Genomic DNA, 22,377 nt, shown 5'->3' on the forward strand with positions numbered 1-22,377 from the left:
TGCATGGCACTTGGTGATCACACAATCAAAATTCTTTCCTAACTGCTTACACTATCCTACACAAAGTTGTGCACCAGTGGGAGTAATAAACACTTCAGTGGGGGTTTTTTAAAATCTATGTATGTATCTAGTTGAGTGACAGTGTAAGGAACCTATTTTTAATTAGAACCATGAAACTGAACTGTCTATAGCTACTGTTCTTAACAACATTAGAAATAATTTTAAATAGCAACAGATTCTTTAAATAACTAAACTACGTAAGATGGAAAAGATGAAATATTTGGGTTCTTTCAATTCTCAGCACCAAAATAAATAAATGAATAAATACATAAATGTATGCTTCGCTTCTATTAGTCTGTGGCTCAAGTAAATTTGAAAAAAAAAGTTGGAAAAATTCTTCTACATCTGACATTTCTACAGCACATGTTTAATGATGTGTGCAAATGTGCTTGATAATCAAGAAAAATTATAAAACTAAAATATGATAAAACAATTTCTACTTTAAAACTGAATTAATGAACTTGAAATATAAAACCCTTTAAAACTCTGAAAATACTTTAAAAGTTTCTCTTTCTTTGGAATAATCAATTGTTAAGATTCTATAACCAATCAACTTCTTAGAGTGGCTCAACAATACAGCATTTACCTGACCTATATCCCAGTACCCAGAAATTCACTTGTACATTTATGATGGATGTCTCAAACACTGTGCCTGTATCATATGGCAAAATCCTACAATAACAGGTTTACTGCAGCCGCCAGGGGTGAGAGTGGGGCTAGGGAGGAAGGAGGAGGGATGATGTGTGGCTAGAAGGGAAAGCAACACATGAGGGAAAACAATACATGTGCAACCTCAGAATTGGGAAGGTGGTGATCCCCCACTATTCTCCTGGCCCAGTCTCATCAAACTTGGCCAATAACACAGATACCACCAAAACTAAGGAGTTTTCCTAAAATAACACAGTTTGCTACAAAGCCTAGAACCACTAAAATTTGTCTTTAAGCTAGAGTAGACAACTGCCAGCAGGTGGCACCAAAAGCAGCTCTATCTCTACAACTGGTGAGCTGCACAGGACAATGCTACCCTGAAGTTTACAAGCTTTAATTTTTGAGCCCCACTTACTGTTTCTGTTTTATCAAGACTTACTCTTCAGTTAAAAGGGAGCAAAATTACACAGAGAACATCCCAAATCACAGAGAACATTCCAAATTTCAGAATCTTTTCATCATATACCATTCATATAGCAATATTAAAATTTCTAACACCAAAGAAACAAAAACCCTTTTAAGAAAGTGTGATGTTTCCAATTCAACAATATGAAAATCAATGAGGGTTTGCCAATATTATTAACATAGTACAACAGAGATAAATTAGTGGAAGTAGAGATTTCTTTAAGAACTACCCATTTTCATTTGTTAACTAAAGCAAAGTATCTGCTTCTATTTGCTAATTAAAGATAAATGGAAAACCAGTTATCTTTGCCTTGTCTAGAACTTCAATTTTTAATATTTTTCACAGTATCAGTACCTAGATGTCTCAAAGGTTATATTTATGCAGCAATACAGTAAACAATCACAAATTATGGAATGAGAAACTAAAGCTGAAATCCTATATCTGTAATGTTGTGCAATTTACTAACGTCTCTGAGCCTTTTATGTCAATGGAAACAGCACATATCTCTTGTAGTTCCAAAGCAAGGCCAAATAAAAATAAAGCAGCTTTTCCCAAAATATTTTCCTCTTACCCGCTAAATGTCTAACAAAAGAGAAAAAAACAAAATGTTCACTTTCTGACATTCTACCATTTAAATCCCTGTTGAGTCTCAGGTACCAAAGGAGAGCTAAAGTCAAAGAATATAAAAATCATATCGAAAACCTCACTTACCCTTGAGGGCTTAGATCTAAAGAATCATCTCTGCTGTGTTGCAAGCTGGGAGATCCCAAATCAGCTGTGGCATTAGTGGCAGCTGTGGCTGTTCCACTGCTGACTGATGTTGTGGACCCCAAAGATCCTGACCCATTCGTACACGCCTTTGGTGGACTTGTCAACAAAGACTCTGATTCCGCTAAATGTTTAACTTGATGCATTACACCTTTATAATAATGGGAATGAAAAGGAGCTGGTTTCAGTTAGGAGTGAGGGCCACCTCCCACCTTACAAAATCCCTAATCAAACAATAGTTGGCAAATGGGGGAAAGTTTAGAAGCCATATATTTCAACGTGACTCAATCATAAAAATATGAAAATTAAAAAATATATATTGATATGTTTTCTTAGATTATAGGCAGGGTGCACACATTTACAACCCCAGCTACTTGGAAGGCCAAGGAAAAGGAAACAAAAGTTTGAGTATAGCCTCAACAACTTAACAAAACTCTGCCTCAAAATAAAAAGTAGAAAGAGATACAGATGTAGGTTACTGGTAGAGTGCCCCTGGGTTCAATACATAGTATTGTACAAAACAAAAACAACCAGATCATATAAAATTTAAGAGGATTGCAAATAAAGTCCTACTCAGGGTTCAGAATATTCATTATAAAAACAATAATCAATTACAGAAATATAGTACATCTTATGATATGATCAATCAGGGGGAGGGGGAGGAACGTAGTACTGTTTTATAACTTCAAGTGCTACAAGTTGACACTGCTGTCCAAGATGGTGACTGTCACTGTTGGCGTCATATGAAGAAAGCCAAACTGTAAACTTAAAAGGTGGGATTCTCATCTGGGGTAGGATCACAGAATTGTATATACATGAAGGCAAGGAAACCATATAGAAATCTGAATGCATTTGAGGGAAAATAAACACATTCTCATTGTGCTGAGGAAGACTCCAGATCTTGAAGAGAAGAGAAGAGAAGAGAAGAGAGGGAGGGAGGGAGGGAGGGAGGGAGGGAGGGAAGGAAGGAAGGAAGGAAGGAGGGAGGGAAGGAAGGAAGGAAGGAAGGAAGGAAGGAAGGAAGGAAGGAAGGAAGGAAGGAAGGAAGGAAGGAAGGAAGGAAGGAAGGAAGGAAGGAAGGAAGGAAGGAAGGAAGGAAGGAAGGAAGGAAGGAAGGAAGGAAGGAAGGAAGGAAGGAAGGAAGGAAGGAAGGAAGGAAGGAAGGAAGGAAACTGTTCAAAACAAAGAAAAAGCTGGGCATGGTGGCAATGGCCTGTAATCCCTGCAGCTTGGGAGGCTGAGAGAGGAGAATCGCTAGTTCAAAGCCAGCCTCAGCAAAAGCGAGGTGAGACTCTAAGTCTCCAAATACAAAATAAGGGCTGGGGATGTGGCTCAGTGGTTAAGTGCCCCTGAGTTCAATCCCTGGTATCCCCCCACCCCCGCCCCAAAAGGAAATCAAACAGTGTTATTTAAATGAAACCTACTTTAATGATGAAAGCCTCTTCCCATTTTGTTCAATACTATTATATTAGGTTATCTATTTCATTCTCAAGATATGAAGAAATTAAGAACACAGTCGAAGAAAAAATGGTCAAAAGAATAGAAAATGAAACTAAATTACTTGAGGGAGAAAATAACTTTTTCCCATGTCTCCATAAGACCTTAATATCCTAAAAGACCAGAAAGGCTTAAAAATTTTTCTGTTAAGAACTTCTTGATCAATTAGGTAATACTGATAGGTTTATCTCTGAAATCTTCATGAAAAAAATGGAAAAGTACCAGATCTACCAGGTTGATTTTGACATTCAAATGGTGCAAACTGAAGAACTAGACAAACTGCATTCTAGAAGACTGTTCCAAGTCTTAAAATATTCCATTATCCACAAAATAAAAAATACATCCTCGGTGGAATGAGATGGACATCATTACCCTAAGTGCATGTATGAAGACACAAATGGTATGACTGTACACTGTATTCAAACAGAGATATGAAAAATTGTGCTCTATATGTGTAACATGAATTGAAATGTGTTCTGCTGACATATATAACAAACTAAAAATTTTTTTAAAAAGAATAAAAAATATATCCTCTAACAAGAATTTTTCTGGTGTGTTGATATGATTCTAAGAAACAGAGCAACGGGTAGGGGTGGGTGAAGCTTCACTGAATTGTACAAGGGGAATTAGGAAGGGGGATGGGAATGGGAAAGACTGTAGAATGAACTGGACATAACTTTCCTATGTTTATATATGAATACATGATTATTTTAACTCCACATCACGTACACGACAAAAATGAGAAGTTTATACTCCACTTATATGTGATATGTCAAAATACATTCTACTGTCATGTATAACTAAAAAGACCAAATAAAAATAAAATAGCTAGAAAACAAAAAACAAAGCAACATTTGACTTTCTGAAGGAATCTTTATGGGTGGTCATATATTACCTCTATGTTAAAAGTCCATAATTGATTTTAAATTTAGTATTTAAGGAAACATTCAACTCATTGAAAAATACTAAGTATTAGTTGACTACATTAAAAAGCATACTACCTGCATTTATATTATATACAAACATTTAGAAATACATAAAAGATACTCTACAGGCACTTAAGCTCTAACTATGTAAATATCTGGTATTTTAAAAAGCTCATATTGTCTGTACATTTAAAACTATTTCTACTTAAATACTATCTAGACTGAATGATTGATCATTAATTTATTACAAGGAATGACATTACCTTCTCTTCTGAAGTAAACACTAAAAATATCAGGTAATTTCTGCATTAAAATTTCTGCCATCTGAAGTGCTCCAACTACTATCTTCAGGTCTTGGCTTGATAGCATGGAAGCAATGTGACTAAAAAAAGAAAGCATTCGTATATAAAAACTTTGTCTGAACTTGACATTATTTTTGGCCATACTACCTTAAATTTGAGAACAAAATATTTTTGTCATGAAACCACGCCATCATTCTAACATTTTTTCTTAAATTCTTAACTTTTATATTTTATACTTTTTTAATTAAAGTTTTGTATTAATATAGGGCTCCTATGCTCCAGTCATGTACATATTTTTTTCTGTATTCTGATTCTGGAGGTTCCTGAAATTATTTGCAAAGACTTGAATTTCTAAATGTTTTTACTGTTTCCATGAACACACCTTGAAACAGCATGATTTTTCAGAACATCCTTCAGAAGTTCGGCATCCGCAAAATAAATTATTCTAAGAATTGCTCTAAGGCACTTATGTCTGACCGCAGGTCCTGCTGAGGAACTATACACTTCATAAAGAACACCAAATAATGTCTTAATAAAAGACTTAGCCAGTTCCGGATCCTCTTTCATAAGCTGTGCTCGAGCATCATCCTTCTTTAACTCTGAATATCCACCTGTTATTAAAAATAAAAAAAAAAGTACAGTTCTAAAGTGAAAAGATTTCAGAAACACAATACACAACGTAAGTATTTAAGTCAATGTAATTATTTGCTTGAAAATTTTTTCATTATAGAACATTATTTTCATTGTTGAATTCAACTGTGGTTTACACACTAAAAATAGTACTAGGTCAAAATTCATACACAGGAAACTATCGACTGTTATAGCCAGCTGAAGATAATGAAGTATATATATCACCACACCATGTCACTTTATTTAACTAATACATAATTCAGAGAAATACTGGGGAAATTTCAATACTAACAAAATAAAACATTTTTAAGAAATAAGCAGAGTCCAAGAAATGGAAAGTATTTAGCTGAAAGCTAAATAAAATGGATAAACCAGGGGATTTTGTCACACTTTGCTTAGAGGAAAAGTAGTATAGGGAAAAAGTAAATGATGAACCAGGAGTTGGAAAAAGTCTGGTATGTCCAGCCCAATATATCACTTGGCTTTGTAAATAAAATATTATTAGAACAAACCATGCACATTGGTTTGTATATTGTATATGGCTGCTTTGAACTACAAAGACACTGGCCAATATAGAGAATTATGACTTAAAAAGCCTAAAATATTTACTCTCCGACCCATTTCGAAAAAATATTTGCTGACCACTGCAATCTAAACTAGAGCTGAAAAAGCAATGGACTGAATTCCAGGGGAAATTATGAGAGAAATTCTTAATTAAGGGGTGGGTGCAGGGGATGGGTGGGTGTCAGAAACATGAAAAAAAAAAATCACTATCATCTGTTCTCTTCATCAGTGAAGAAGAGAATTTTGTCACGAAGGCATAAAATAAAAACAATAATAAAACTAGAGAGTTAATAGGATCGGCCAGTTCTGAGACATCACTGTGAGAAAGACACCAGAGTTAAGTAATATGGTTCATTGATCAATTAAGGAACATAATTTTTAAAAAGCAAAAACAAAACCAAAAAAACCCATAAATTACTCTTAGTAAGTGCCTTAAGCTGAATAAGGATATTTAATGAAACAATTATTTATTATGCAAACACAAAACACTACCTACAGTACAGTATAGCACTATTTTAACACCCAAAGTACTTACTAGTGTTAGTATTGGCTAATGGGTTAGGTTTTCTCTGAATGGCACGTGCTGTTCCCGTGTCCTCATTGATTTGCTGCATAGAATTAAAATCAATAGTATAAACTCGTCCCAGAGTGGACAAGCTTATCTCATCCTCACCGACCTGATGGGCTGCCTGAGAGCAAAGAAAGAGAAACCTTGAATATAAACATGGAGAAATTCATTACCTTAAGACACAGCGGGAACCCTCCATACATTCCCCCAATCAGGTCTTAGATGATGAGATAACAGAATATGGAAGATTTAATAAGTGTGGATATGACAAAATTCATTTATTCAATAAATCGTTTTAAATTAAACAAAGATATATACCTAAGTTCCTATGAGGCACCCTTAGACATAAATGCATATAAAACTCTAATGAAACATAAAGCCATGTAGCAACACTGACATGAAGATTCCATTTTACCATTTACATTAAAGAAGTTTTTTTTGCCCAGTGCTCTACCACTGAGCCATATCCCCAACTTAAAGAAAGCTTTTAAGATATTGCTGAGAGAAAAAAATTTATTGTCCATAATCTTAGAATCCAATTCCTAAATCAGAAAGATTATTTATATAATGAATTCTTTGCAATCCACAATATCCTCCTTTAAAGAAAATGATCCTATACAATTGTCCCACACAAAGAAGACTTTACATTTAAATGGTACTCTCAGATCCAAAGGAACACAAGTAAAACTAAGAGAGTAATCTCCAAGGTTGCACATAGCAGATGGAACACTGCTTGACTTCAGACAGTCTTACAAGCCACAGATTATTCATTCATTTTTAGAGTTCAATTTAGGCTGGCACTGCAAGACTGAATGTAAGAAAGGACTCTTAGGAAACATAAGAGAGTAAGCTAATAGTGAAGTGCAATTACCAGGAAAATGCTAAACAGAACACTTAAGAGATGAAGACCATTAGCAAGTGTAGTCTGCTTACATTCTAAGGCTAACAATGCACAAAAGAGCAAAGTTCACTTTCACTAATAGCCTCCCTATGAATTTAGATTTCTTCATGAGAGGTTTTGATTTTATAATGTATGTCGATGGTTAAATTTTATTTCAAAAATTCATTTTCAGACACTAACTGGAAAACATCTTTAAAGACAGATGTCTTTTAAAGAAGTGTGATGTTCCAAGAATATTCAAATATGAAAGGCTGAAATTAGAAAATAAAATTTATAGGCATTTTATATATAGAAAATACTAGTGAAGGATACATAACATCTCAATGAAATATTTCAAAGCTGTGGCAAACATTTTGCTGATTTGAGAATTTAAAAAAAATATTTCAGTGTAAACATTAAGTATAGAAATAGAAATGAAATATCAAAATAAATTAGCCAGAAAAAAAAAAAAAAAATCACTGTTGACATTTTGGTACTTTCCTTTTGTATTATTCTTCTCTCTCATGAAGTTCCCAAAAGATTCACACAATTTTTATGTATCATATTTTTCATTTAAGTCATCAAAAGCTATCCCATTAATAACCAAATTATAAGTTTACATATATATCATATTTCCTTATCATTCACCCAGGGCTAGATATTTGTTTTCATGTTGTAGCTCTTAAAAAATACTGAGGTATGTAAATCTGTTTGTGGGATATTTCTTTTGAATTGAAGTAAAAGTAAATATGTTTTAGAAGCATGTAGCCTAATTTCTCCAATGTTTCCTTTCAAGAATGAGGAAACTATGGAACAAAGAACTTAAATTACTTGCAACAAGTCAATCAGGTAGTTAGCAGCAGAAGCAGGACTAGAACATCATGTTTTCTGACCTGAACAGAAATGAGGACCTTGTTCTCAGGAGACAAAATGAGAGAATCTTAAGTTAATTCAAAATTGAGCACACCGAAGTATACACACCCACCTCCCATTCCATCCCTACACCCACTATCCACCAAAATAGACATATTTAAATGGTACAATGAAACTACTACCTCAATGATCCGGCTGTCAATCCTGTTATAGGGATGCCAGAGGCCCCGGTCATCTCGCCACTGCCATATCGCACCATCTGTGTTCTGTGCATTTCCCTTCTTCAACATGGTATCAACTGCAAAAATGCCTTCTTTTGGTAAACATGGCATAAGTTCACTGAAAACAAAAAGTGCAATTATTTTAATAAGTAGCTTCCTGAACTATGGGTGAATGTTAGACCTCTAAAATAACCTCACAAACTACAGAATTATTATTAGCCCCATCTTTACCAAATCAGGGATGTCAGTTCATATAGTTCTTGAGGACTCCGTGGAACAAGATCAATTTGCTCTTGACAGCTTCCATTGGAGGCACCACACAGCAGGAAGTGAAGAGTTTCTGCAATGTCTGTGAAACCAGCAAGAAAACACAAAAGCCTATTAAATTAGTTGTAGTACCTAATTTAAGATACAATCAAGTTGGCATGGTGGCACATGCCTATAATCCCAGCAGCTCAGTAGGCAGAAGCAGGAGGACTGAGTTCAAAGCCAGCCTTATCAAAAGCAACTGAGACCGTTTCTCTAATAAAATTCAGAATGGGGCTGGGGATGTGGCCCAGTAGTTGACTGCCCCTGAATCCCTGGTACCAAAAAAAGAGAAAGGGGGTGTGGGGGATGAATAAATCATTCCCTAGGGGAAAACAATCACATTGTCTTATAAAACAACATAATACAAAAATTAAAGTTAAAAAAAATCCAAATTAACTACAATAAAAACCTAAGAAGAAATTTTATGTAGATTTTAATCATTTCTTTCTGAGGACTTCACTCTTGAATCCAAACCTTCTAGCTGGGTTCCTAATTGAAATTACATCCATCTAACCTGAGAATGAGAAATTTTTTACTACATTCCTTAAGGAGTACAGCATTTTGTACAAAAGTATACTCAACATACTGACATTCACATACACTGATATATATACCTTTGATTCAAATATAATGAAGATGTATGGCAAATAGGATCTAATGTAGCACATGGGAACACTTGGAGCTTCCCTACTATGATCAGGAAAGCCACTGCCTTATGTGACATTGCTTAGTTATCAACTTCATATAGAGGCTCATTTTAATAATTCTCTACATAAGTTTCCATTCCCAGAAGATATTAAATCAGTTTCTAGAAGATGCTGCATGAAAACTGCCCAGGTGCATTGATAATGTGAGTAGAAAGAACTTCCAGTCTCCACAGGTTTAGTCACTCTGTGGACGAAATCTGAGGACAGAGCTGAGTCTCTGTTGGTTGCTAGTGTGTGTTTGTGTTTCTGTAATTATTACAGATATGCAAAAACACACAATTTTGAAAGTGATTAAAATTTCTTAAAAAGGTAGTTTTTCTTTTTTCAAGAAATGTGAATTACAGGTGCACACCTGTAATTCCAGTGACTTCAGAGGCCAAAAGTTTAAGGCCAGCCTCAGGAAACTGAGACCCTGTAGCCAAATTTAAGGAAAAAAAAAAAAAAAAAAGCTGGGGTTGGTGCTCAGTAGTAAAGCGCCTCTGGGTTCAATCCCAGTACTCCCCCCAACACACACACACACACACACACACACACAAATTGTGCGTTATCAATTTTTTTAATATTTATTTTTTAGTTGTAGTTGGACACAATATCTTTATTTATTTATTTTTATGTGGTGCTAAGGATAGAACCCAGGGCCTTGCACACGCTAGGAAAGTGTCATCAATTCTTGAATTTTTTTTTTTTTAAGAAATTGAATGACCAGAAGCATAGATAAACAGAAAAAGTCCACATTTCCTCTATGATATCAATATAGGGAAAAAAAATTATGTCTAGCAGCCCACATGATAAATGTGTGCGAAACTTCTTGGGAGTTAAAGAGGTGAAAATATGCATCATGTTAAATTCCAAAATGTTAAAACAAAGTAAAGCAGTAATTTCCCAAACTTGTATGTACTACTTACTATACCACACAACAGCTGCAGATAATTTGTGAAATCGAAGTCATGGAAATTCTGAGCTAATATAAAGTTCAAAGAGCTCCTGGGAACTTTAATAGTAAGAAAAGTGAATTGAGACTATTCGAGAAGGAATTAAATCTTTCTTAGTCTTATTTAGGCCAAGAGCTTGCTGTTCATGACACAGGCAAAACAGTCATCTCTGAAGTACTTTTAGGAAAGACTAATCTTTTCAATTAGTCTCCTCAACAAACACTTGGTCTTTCTATCAAGTTCTGTGCCAATGCACTAATTCACAAGAAATTCAATTACATAAAAACTGAAGTTTCCCCAAAAAGAAAATATTATACTGCTAAATATACTGTCTGAACTAATGTACCAAAAGCAACTTTATCAGTGAATAGCATTGCTGACTCCCAAAATAATACCTCAGAGATCAGAATTATGGGTATGAAATTAATCATAATTATAGGTGTTCCAACAATGTGATCAATACTCTACTAGAAATAAACAAAATATGTTTTCTGAAGTCCCAATCCTCTGACATTAATTTGTGAAATCAAAGGTTTAAGGCAGGAAACAATCAACTGCATGCAATACTAACACAATAAAATTTTATTTCCTGAACACTGGGTAAGGTATGGAAACACAAAATTAGCAAATAAAGTAAAACACTTTGAGCTTTTGAGGGAAGAAAACATTCCAGAATCACATAAGCTGCTGGAAAATATAATATGGGAAAAATGATTTTAGTACCCAAAAATTGAATACAAGTAGTTATTGATAAAATAAAACTCAAAATTCTAATGAGAAACTATTGTATGACTCATATTATATAGAAATCAATGATCTTGGGTCAATAGCCCCAAATCACCAAGGATTAATTTTTTAAATATTTTAAGTGACAGTATTAAAATTCTGTGTTAGAAACATTAATATATTGTCCAATATAAATTTTATATACATACACACACCCATCCATATATATGTATGTTCCATGACTCCCTGCTCCAACCCTATGAAATTGAACCCAGGGCCTTGCTCATGCTAAGTGAGTGCTGTACCGTTGAGCTACATCCCCAACCCAATATTTTTCTTCCTTAATATCCTATGCCATTCAAAATCTCTTGTTTGGCTTATGTGGACTTTACTTATCAATGAAAAACAAGTAACTTTTCTTGCTTAAAATGCAGTCATAGAACAGCACTTACTTTGCTTCATAAGTTGAACAGCTAATGTTGGACAGTTGGAACACATCAGAGAAAACATGCGAACTACCATTATAAACATCCCAGAACTTAAAATTGGTGGAGTCACAACCAACAGTTGTTGAACATTTGTAAGCAGATCTTTGGAAGCAACCTGCTGGAGTAAATTCTTCATGAACACAAGAAAAAAAAAAAAGGTTAAATTGTGGTTTGATAACTCAACAACTTTAGTAAAGTATGACCAATGACAAAATGCTGATTACCTCCTCATGTTGGAAGTTGTCCACGAGACGTGCAAAACAAAGGCAAGTACTTTCTACTGACTTTTTGTCCTATTTTTTTAAAGAAGGACAATTAAGTTTATCAATAAAAAAAATTTGCATGGTCATACATCATACAAAAAGATAATACACTATATCATCTTTTTTTTTTAACTCCTAATTCTCTGAGGGGACTTCAATTAATAGATATAAGCTATTCAAACATAAATGAGCCTAGGTAAGGTAACGTTGGTACTATCAATTATACTGATTTAACAATTACCCTCATCCATAAAGACCATACTAGATGAAAAGCAAAAACACAGTAAAGGAAGAATAAATATTGAACTTATGTAATCAAATACCTAAAATAAAGGCTATGTCAATAAATATTTTTAAATATTCCAAATAGAAATATTTAAATATATACACACTAAAAAGGCAGAAATAGTTAAGTCTAAGTTTGTGAACCAGGGGAATGCCAGGACTTGAGCATCTACAAATTCTAAAGGGGGGGGGGGGGGGGGAAGAAGAGGGCTTGAATCAATCCCCCACAAATACCAAAGGACAAACTATATTGATAATGCCAAAACCTGTGCGTAGATTTGTTATATTCCATATAAAAACATTCTAGGAAAGATTCAATTCTACAAAATGAGAAATGATTTACTATTAAAACAAGTTGCTATTCACTATAAAAATTACAATGATCTCTCTAGAGAAAACATTTATAATAATCCTCATAATAAGTGAAAGAATATTTTACTAGTTTCACTAATATTTTGATAGACCTTGTTTTTTCCTAATTTATAAGTGGACTTCATACATAAAAAATAGACTTACTTCTGTAAAAAATAGAAATTGAGGTTTATAAAGCCCTACACCTTTCACTGCCACTATGTAACACCAGAAAGAGTGCTACCAAATAGTGGCCAAGTATTTAACTTCCCTGATTTTTATATCTTATTTCTAAATAAGGACATTATACAGTACTGATTATCACAATGAATTAGAGAATATATTTTTAGCCTATAAAAAGATTACCTTAGTCAACTATATTTTAAAGAACAAAGAAAAAAGTGAATGGCATTACTCTGTCTTGATCATGTTAGAAATAAAAATTTCAGGGATGACTCAATGTACATTATCATTTATCCATCTTACATAAATCCCTTATTTATTCGAACATATTTTATGTACCTAATCTCCCACATTTTTAAGCATACTTTGGGTGATTTTAAAGCCAGATTTCTAAAACTATCTTCAGCATAACAACAAAATTGTAAAACATTACTGTATTGCGCGCACTTTCTCTCTCTCTGTGTGTGTGTGTGTGTGTGTGAGAGAGAGAGAGAGAGAGAGAGATATCAGAAGGAAGTACATTCTATGCCAAACATTTATTTACAGTTTTAAAAACTCAGTTTCTCTACAACCTTGAAATTTACAAACCTGCTTTTCACACTGCATCACCAATTCTAGTCCTTTGATTCTACCTTCTACATGACTACTCTTCGCCAATGCCAAACAGCTTCAGTCTACATTTTTCATTTCTATTTGGGACAGATTTGTCTCTCTTCTGGTCTTGTTAATCCATATCCTCAACCTGATCCCATCCTTACCCTTTCAAGAAAAGGTGATCTTTCCAGAATAAATTCTGATCATATCACATAGTAAACACTTAAGGTTTTCTACAATAACAAATTAATCTTAAAATCAAAATAATTAAAAATATCAAACACACACACATAACTATTAATTTGGGTAAATACACCAAAATATTATACAGTAACCTAATAAAGTTATCCCCATTCAAAGATTTATAGTACTAGTTGGAATAACCATAATAAAACTATTTTGTGACACATAAAATAGGTTCATAATTTACCTGATGGGTTAGCCTTTGGGTTAGCAATGGGAGGGAATCTGCCACAAAATGAAATTCATCTGGTGTGATACTCTGACAGCAATTGGCTGCAATTGCTAGTGCATTTCTTTGGGCATTTATGCTGAAGAACTCTAGATACAGCAAGCAGTCTGCCAAACCACCCTAAAATACAGAAAACTGTTAAGGCAACAAGAACAACAAAAAAAACTATTAAAAAGCCTAGCTAATTACTTTGGAAACAAAGTGTGCATCTTACAGTGATTGCAATCACAGAATCAGTACAAATGCAGATCTAAAATACAACACTGAATGAAATATAGTCCTTTAGTAATGACACTTACTGCCTGTAGAATGGCTTTACTGTGTCTCCGTGACAACATCTCCAAGGCAGTCAAGGCCTGCTCTGCTACGTCAATACACTGAATAACTTGCAGCTGGGAAAATATAAATAAGTAAATTAAGGTTATCATTTAAGTTCTTTTCCAATAACTTAACTTCTACATGAACACAGAATTTTCTCTAATTTTCACCCATCTACTCAGTCTCTAACATGAAACCCACCATAAGAAACAAGTTCCTTGAGCTTAAGCTATAAAATGGAGCCAAATAATAGTTTCCTCCCAATTAATTTGTTTCATTTTGAGATACTGAAAATACATTTTATGTAGAGAATAAATCTTCACATTTGAAATACGCAAGTTGTTTTGCATAATAATATTTTAAAATCAGGTTTAGAATTATACACCATGTTCCATGCTTTTCAAATAAAACAACTTTTACTGTGCTGAAAAAGGCCTATAAGCTGGGCATATTGGCAAGCACCTATAGTCCAAGCACTCAAGAGAATAAGCTGAGAAGATCACTTGTGCCCAGGAATTCAAGATAGGCCTGGGCCACATACTGAGATCCTACATCAAAAGACAGACTCATAAGGCAAACCAGAAGCACAACATACATACACCATATGAAAAAAACTGTCCTTTTCCACTGACTTAATTTTATGTCTTTAATCAAGGCACTCTGCCTCAACCTTTTCAGCTACACAATAAGGATAGGATATAAACAGCTGTCAACTTCACTGGTGGATTTTCTAGAAACATTATTTTTAACCAAGCCCTTTGGGATGTTCTTTAAAGATATTATACTAATGTGGTATCTGTTCTTACTAAAAATTGTAATATGGGGCTGATTTTATAAATGATTTATTAGCTTCAAACTAATTGTCTGTAAACCATGAAATATTTTTCTGGAATCTTGGCTAAACGATATACTTTAGTTTAATGAAAGTTGGAATTCAAGAGTTTTAAATTGTTCCCCAGGTCTACCTTTTCTAAAAAGACAGGAATAGCATCCACAACGACGGCAGACGACCGAGGAAGTGCTTCCATCATGTACGTTAAGGCTCGGCAAGCATGGTTCATCTAGAAAGAAAGAAGGCTTTTACTCAAAAACTCAAAAGCAAAACTTAAAAAGTGTATTTAAAAATACAATATATACTTACAATATCAAAATTATGCTCCATCTGCAGTAATGTTATCTGTTAAAAAGACAACAAAGTAGAAGTTATATTCTTAGAATAGCCCTAGAAACATCTCTTGTTCTTTAAACTGAAACGGAAAGGTTTCTTTTTTGTTGTTGTTATACCATAGATTGAACCCAGGGACACTTAACAATTAAGCCACATCCCCAGACTTTTTATTTAAAGACAGGGTCTAAGTTGTTGAAGCTGGCTTTGAACTCAAGGTCCTCCTGCCTCAGCTTGTTGAGCCACAGGGATTACATGAGTGGGCCACTGTGCCTGGCTGAAAAGCATTAATCCAAGACTTTTACCTCACAAAAATAACATAAAGGTAAAGCCTAGAAGACCGTGCACAAATTACAAGCACATTTAGGATGGCATTCGTTACATGCTACAGTTCTAATTTGAGCATATTGCTAAACATCACCACATGACCCAGGTCAAAGTCAAATCCTTTCTCTTGCTTATAACCCAACCTTTGGGTGGATTTAACCCCCTTCAGAATCCCACTAATGTATCACTGGAGACTTATCTCTGTTAATAAATATTTTCCAGATAAATGCACAGAGACTAAAATTGCACTGACATTTGTATATCAGTGCAAATGTCAGCACAGGGATGGGGATGTGGTTCAGTGGAAGAGAACTTGCCTAGCATGTAGGAGGCCCTGGCTTCAATCCCCAGCACCACAAAAACAAAAAGAGTAAGTGTTAGCCCAGTTTCAGGATCACAGCTTACAACACTTATGAACAAGCTTTCTAAACAATAAGCACCGTTTAGTTCAGCTTAAAATTCTGAAAACAAGACTGATCATAACAGAAACTGATTAAGACAAATTAATGTAATTACTCCACCTAAGTGATTCTGCACACCTGATTTTATTTGTTTTTATGGAAAAGACTCTGAATAGATTTCAACCATGTTTTTCAAAAAAAAAGGAATGCAAAACTGCTAACAGTATATATTCCTTTTTCCTGAAATCTGACTCACCAAAGAAATTTCCTCCTTGGAGGTAAGGCAGTCAATTCATTGTTTTCTAAGAGCAATGGAAAATTTCAAATGCACTAAAGACAAGTCAAAGTATCCTTTAATTTAAATGTCTAACTACAATAACAGACATCACATATCATAATACAATACTCAATTGAATATGTATCTTCTCAGCTCTGAATCATACCAGGTACAGGATACTAACATACCAGGTCCTGAAAACAACTTTTGTTTTAAAACAAAAAATATACATACCCACAGGCCTCACATTTTAGGACCAAACAATACTGAATATCTCAAATCACCTACAATCAACCACTTAAGTCTAACCTGCAAGGGTTGTCATGTTAACAGAAAGAGTAGTAAGTGCCCAACTTTTGGATGGAATATGTATGGAACAAATGGTTATAGCTTCCCATAAGCCAAAATGACTATTTATGGTTACATGAGTATATGGTAATAGGTAGATATCTATTTTTGATAAATTTGGACAACTCATTAATAGTCAGTATTATTATCATCTAAGGCTCAAATCTAATAAGTACTTAATATTTCAATAAGCAGAAAATTAAGTAAATTCAATTATGTGTCAACATTCCTCCTGTCAGGCCCGGTAGCGCATGGCTATAACCTCAGCAGCTCAGGAAGCTGAGGCAGGAGAATTGCAAGTTCAAAGCCAGCCTCAGCAACTTAGTAGGACCCTCTCGAAATAAAAAATATAAAGGGCTGAAATGCGGCTCAATGGGTAAGTGCCCCTGAGGTTCAATCCCAGGTATTCTCATCCTCCCAAAATTCTTCCTACACTTCACTGATTCTTCATTTTAACTATTGATAGCAAATAGCAAAAGTTAGTTCAAGTCTTTGTTGCTTTATTCATCCATTTTTTGTTACTGGGGACTGAACCCATAGGTACTTTGCCACTGAGCTACATACTTAGCAACACCATCCCCAACCCTTTGATAAGGGTTTTGCCATTACCCAGCTACTCTTCTGACAGAGTATCTGAAATACAGTACTCAAAGGTTATACGCCCCCCTCCAAAATCAACCCAATTAATAACTAGGCAAAGGAATTAAATTAAATTAATTTCTCAAAAGAAATACAAATGGCCAGGAAATATATATGAAAAAATTGTTCAACATCCTTAGCGACGAGGGAAATATAAATCAAAACTATATTGTGATGACATTTTCACTCCAGTCAGCATGGCAGCCATCAAGAAAACAAACAATAATAAAAGCTAAAGAGATGTTAAAAAAAAAAAAGAAACACTAAATAGGACAGGAAAAAAAAATAACAAAGAAAAAGAAACACACTATCGGTGGAACTGGAAATTAGTAAGACCAGCATAGAAATCAGTATGGAGATTCTTCAGAAAACTACAAATATAAGCCACTTATACCACTCCTCAGTATCTATCCTAAAGAACTAAAGTCAGCATATTATAGCAATACATACATAAATATGTTTTCAGCAGCACAATTCTTGATCGTCAAACTACGGAACCAAACTAGGTGTCCACTGATGGATGAATGCAAAAAGAAAATGTGGCATATATACATAATGGAATTTTATTCAGCCAAAAGATAAAATTTTGTAATTTGTAGGAAAATGAGTAGAACTGAAATAAGCCCAACTTAGAAAGTCAAAGGTCGTGTGTTTTCTCTCATATATGGAAGCTAAAGAGGAAAAAGGAAAGGGGATAAGGAATTTCTCATAAAAATCAAAGGGAGATCAGTAGAGTAAAGGGACGGATAGTAGAGGGGGGAGAAGAAGGAAAGGAGATACACTGGGGAATGATATTGGCCAAATTATCTTGTAATATTGTGTGCATGTCATAATATACAACTTTAATGCATCAATAAAAGAAATGGAAGGTGGGAGATAACCAGAAAAGATAAGTGTGGTTCCTGTCTCTCCTCAAGACTCTTGACAACAAAAAGGCCATCACTAGATGTAGTCCCTAGATGTTGGACTTCCAGAATCATGAACCAATATAAACTTTTTTATATACTTTTAAAAAAAGGTCTTTTTTTTTTTTCCTCTTAACATAAAACCTTTTTAAAAATGAAAGCCTTTTAAACTGGAAGGATCTATATGGCAATACTGGCTTGTCTACTGTTTTCATGCACATGCTTACCAAACACTAAACCTTTCCGGTCCACAAAATAATCAAAATGAGTTTCTTGTTATTATTGCCCCATAGATCAGGAGGTTAAAACAAAAAGCTTACACAATTAGCCAGGTGTGGTAGCGCATGCCTGTAATCCCTGTGGCTGAGGAGGCCGAGACAGAAGGGTCAAGAGTCCAAAGCCAGCCTCAATAACGGTGAGGTGCTAAGCAACTCTGTGAGACCCTGTCTCTAAATACAAAATAGGGCTGGGGATGTGGCTCAGTGGTTGAGTGCCCCTGAGTTTAATCCCTGGTACACCCCCAACCCCGCCAAAAACAGTCTTACACATTTAACACAGTAAGAGTCAAGGTGTTATTGACAGGATTCATAATTTAAAAATGGAAAACCAGTCATTATCAAGTATCAAGCAACTTCATCAAAAAATAGTCTAGTAGAGCACTTGCCTACCATGCTCAAGGCCCTGGGTTTCATCCCCAGAACCTCAAAACAAGAAAAAAGGAAAAAAAAAACTTTCATTAAGTTATCATTAGCCATCATTCCTAATATCTACAAGCACAAGATAAAAGTACCTACGTACAGACTCCTCTTAGTTCTATCATGTATTAAAATTATAATGACAATAAGCTCAAGAACCTTCACAGGACAATTAAGATGAAACAAAGGGACATCATATGCTTACCAAAGCTGGAACCACACTCTTAACAGGAAACCCCCCCAGTGTCTCTTCATTTCCCATGACCAACAGCTGGCACATTTCAATCACTGCCTGAAGCTGCTGACTTTCATCACTGGCTTGTAGTCCTTGAAGAAGCTGCTGGGCCTTAGAACCTTCAGGTGGGGGAAAAAAAAAATTCTATTTAAACATTTAAGGAAAGTATTGCTTAGTTTAAGGTGAGACTCTAACTGATAAGTGGCTGATTTATCTTCCTTGGATTGCAACTAAAGGCTAGGTCTATTATAGGTCAATACACATTACTAGCATAGTCAAAGAACAATCAAATTGGTTGGATCTGTTCTGCCTTATTTGTTATTCACACAATTTTTTTTTTGTCATTTGATTGAGAGAAGCTCATTAGTTTTTTAACAGCAAAAACAAATACTATGACCTAACAGCTTTAATACACCTACTTTTAAAGGAATAAACAACCAAGTAAAAGCTTTCTGCAATAATAAAAACCAAGACTTCAAAGGAAACATTATATTCCTCTAAATATGTGCCACCAAAATAAATGGGATACAAGCAACAGAAAAAAGGGTAAGAAAATAAACCCAAATAGAATAATACATCTAACAAAGAAGAGTGAGAAAGAACAAAGGATTCTGTAAAAACATCAAAATAGCCTTTACATCTTCTCTCATTTCATGTGTAGGTTCTGGCTATCAAGTATTTCCCACTTTAAGACAAAATTTCATCATCCAAACAATTGGCAAAAACTGACACTCAAATACCACTGAGAAATGAGTTGTCACCAAGCTTAATAAGACAGTCAAAAAGCCATTTCATTTTTTCACAGACATTTTCCTACATGAAACCATAATTAATTCCAATTAATGTTTACCAAGCCTAAAGTTGATGTTTCAAGCCCTTTCTTTTCTTATACCTTTTCACATTACTCTTTGTTTATCAGGTTTTTCTACTCCATATTGTAACTGTTTAAATGCAAAAAATTTGGAATTTTGGGGGGATATTTGGGGGACACTGTTAACCAATTTGTAATTCACAACAAAACCTAAAGTTTCTTACTGTAATTAAGCTTCAGTAATTTTGCAGGGGAGATAAAAAGTGCACATGGTGATCCTTGGAAGATGTGTTTTCTCTATTATTTAAGACTGTGACTATGAATGAATTCCACAATTACTGTTGACTACCTGTCTTGTGTTGATCTGAAAGTACATCCAGTTAGAGTATACTCTACTTCCAGTAATTTTTGTGTCTATGTGAAAGGGGGGAGGGGGGGCACTAAGTTGCTTCAAAATTCATTTTAAAAGGATGAAGAAATTCATATTAAATGTATCTTAAACAGCACAACCATCTAAAATGGAAAAAATTACACAATGCCCTTCAACAGGGGTCTTATATCTGGGCTGGTAATTCAAAGTATATGAATCTCTTTAACAAGACCAATATCATCCAACACCATGAGATAAAAAGAACACATGCCAAATTGAAAATAAAAGAAAGCCAAAACTAAAAGAATATATTCTCTGATATGTAAAGCAAATCCAACTCATACCAATATATTTTGGATGTAGTGCCATTTTATACTCTTAAAAATAAATGAGAAACGCCAAAGCAAGTTTATTTTTAATATTTTTTGTTAAAGGTGGACACAATATCTTTATTTTATATTTATGTAGAGCTGAGGATCAAACCCAGTGCCTCACGTATGCTATGCATGCGCTTTACCTCAGGGGCGCTTAACCATTGAGCCACATCCCCAGCCCCAGCACTTTATTTATTTGAGTTGTCTACTGATGTTTTAAAAGGGGGGTTTAGAATTACAGATTAATAAATAAAATTTTGTGGAAAATGACAATATTAAAACAATAAACAGGCAAGGTGCAGTGGCACATGCCTGTAATCCCAGGGGCCTGGAAGGCTGAGGTACCTATCAAGTTCAAACCAGTCTCAGTAACTTAACAAGGCTGTAACAAACTCAGTGAGACCTTGTCTCTAAATAAAATATAAAAGGAGCTGGGGATGTGGATCAGTGGTTAAGTGCCCCTGAGATTAATCCCTGATACCAAAGGAAAAAAAAAAAAGGAAAAAAAAATAAATAAATAAATTGAAGATGGCATCATTGGATATCTGTGGCAAATCATCTTAATGTCAAGCTTAATAAAGGACAACCGGGTTCTCAACTCTACTTGTAAACTCAATCTGTGGAGATGCTATTTGAGATGAAATCTATGAAAAACTAGCCACCATTCTGTCACAAAGATTATTACAACAACATGAATTCACAAATAAAGACCTAACTCAGTTATTTAACTTTCTTCATCAAGAATATCCTTGAGTAAAACTAGAATAATAATAATTATTATTAACTAGGAGTGGCAATAAACGACTGCATTCAATCTCTTCCTGAAGAATACAATGACTGTGAGGACAGGTTGGAGCCACTACTTTTATTCTTATATGTTACCAGTAGTTTTACTCAACATACATTTACACAATTAATTTAAACATCAATAACGTAGAAAAAGATAAGCTTAAATAATTACTATTACTAGTTTTGACCTTACTCCATACAAGGACTTCATGGAACCTCACTCAAAAACTGAGACCACACTTTGAGAAACACTACTGTAGGTTAAGAGTTAGCAAGCAAATATTTCCGATCCAGGGCCAGAAACATATTTTAGACTTTGCAGGCCATACAGTCTCTACTGCAACTACTCAACTCCTGGTTCAAAAGCAGCCATGAACAATATGTAAACAAAAGCATGTGGTTATGTTTCAAAACAATTTAATGGACACTGAAATTTTACTTTTAATTTTCACATGACACAAATTAAATATTATTGTTTAGCCATTTAAGAATGTAAAATCCATTCTTAATTCAAGGCTATATTTAAAAAAAAAATGCAGGAGGCTGGATTTGGCAGTTGGGCAATAGTTTGCTGAGTCCCATCAAAGTAGCCTAACATATTGAATTGAACCTACCCCCACCAGATTTATTTGCTGAGTTCTGAAACTATGAAAAGGAACAGGGGCTACATAAAACATTTTGATTTTAAACAGAAAAAAAAATTCTGTATTCTCAAGAGTCAGAGGCGGCCTTCCTCAAATGCACACAGATAGTACCAGATCTCCCAAGATATCTGTTACATTTTTAAGCCCCTGAGCACACAAAGATTTATAAGTTTCTAAATAAAAATCCTGGGAGGGCCCCACCAGTGATGAGCCACAGGTGAAATGAGTCACACCAAAACTGCAATTCTGTTAAAAACAAACTCAAGTCTTGAATGGAGTTAAGAGTGATGAGCTTATGACCCTTTATTTTTCAAAGACAAAGTGGAAACCATCATTGGCAGAAGATATCACATGGGGAATTCTTCA

General features: G+C 34.6%; 1 protein-coding gene across 19 annotated transcripts in view; it reads right to left on the reverse strand.

The window, feature by feature from the left end:
- The window catches only part of Trip12 (thyroid hormone receptor interactor 12), a 145,469-nt gene that overhangs the window by 31,584 nt on the left and 91,508 nt on the right, over nucleotides 1-22,377 (reverse strand). For 9 of the 19 annotated variants that reach the window (XM_046439938.2, XM_058577467.1, XM_046439945.2 and 6 more), the window contains 13 exons: nucleotides 18,994-19,142; nucleotides 15,173-15,208; nucleotides 14,997-15,092; nucleotides 14,013-14,105; nucleotides 13,672-13,833; nucleotides 11,790-11,858; nucleotides 11,530-11,695; nucleotides 8,635-8,752; nucleotides 8,362-8,521; nucleotides 6,397-6,550; nucleotides 5,050-5,278; nucleotides 4,629-4,747; nucleotides 1,886-2,093 (listed from right to left, as the gene is read on the reverse strand). In XM_046439938.2, coding sequence (XP_046295894.1) covers nucleotides 1,886-2,093; nucleotides 4,629-4,747; nucleotides 5,050-5,278; nucleotides 6,397-6,550; nucleotides 8,362-8,521; nucleotides 8,635-8,752; nucleotides 11,530-11,695; nucleotides 11,790-11,858; nucleotides 13,672-13,833; nucleotides 14,013-14,105; nucleotides 14,997-15,092; nucleotides 15,173-15,208; nucleotides 18,994-19,142 — 1,759 coding nt within the window. Of the gene's footprint in view, nucleotides 1-1,885; nucleotides 2,094-4,628; nucleotides 4,748-5,049; nucleotides 5,279-6,396; nucleotides 6,551-8,361; nucleotides 8,522-8,634; nucleotides 8,753-11,529; nucleotides 11,696-11,789; nucleotides 11,859-13,671; nucleotides 13,834-14,012; nucleotides 14,106-14,996; nucleotides 15,093-15,172; nucleotides 15,209-18,993; nucleotides 19,143-22,377 lie in introns of those variants that run through there. The other 10 variants (XM_046439946.2, XM_046439949.2, XM_046439948.2 and 7 more) reach the window with 4 other exon arrangements.

The sequence above is a fragment of the Marmota monax genome, unplaced genomic scaffold (assembly GCF_021218885.2).
Source record: "Marmota monax isolate L192 unplaced genomic scaffold, Marmota_monax_Labrador192_F-V1.1 WCK01_AAM20220418_F8-fsc00041, whole genome shotgun sequence".
Lineage (NCBI taxonomy): Eukaryota > Metazoa > Chordata > Mammalia > Rodentia > Sciuridae > Marmota > Marmota monax.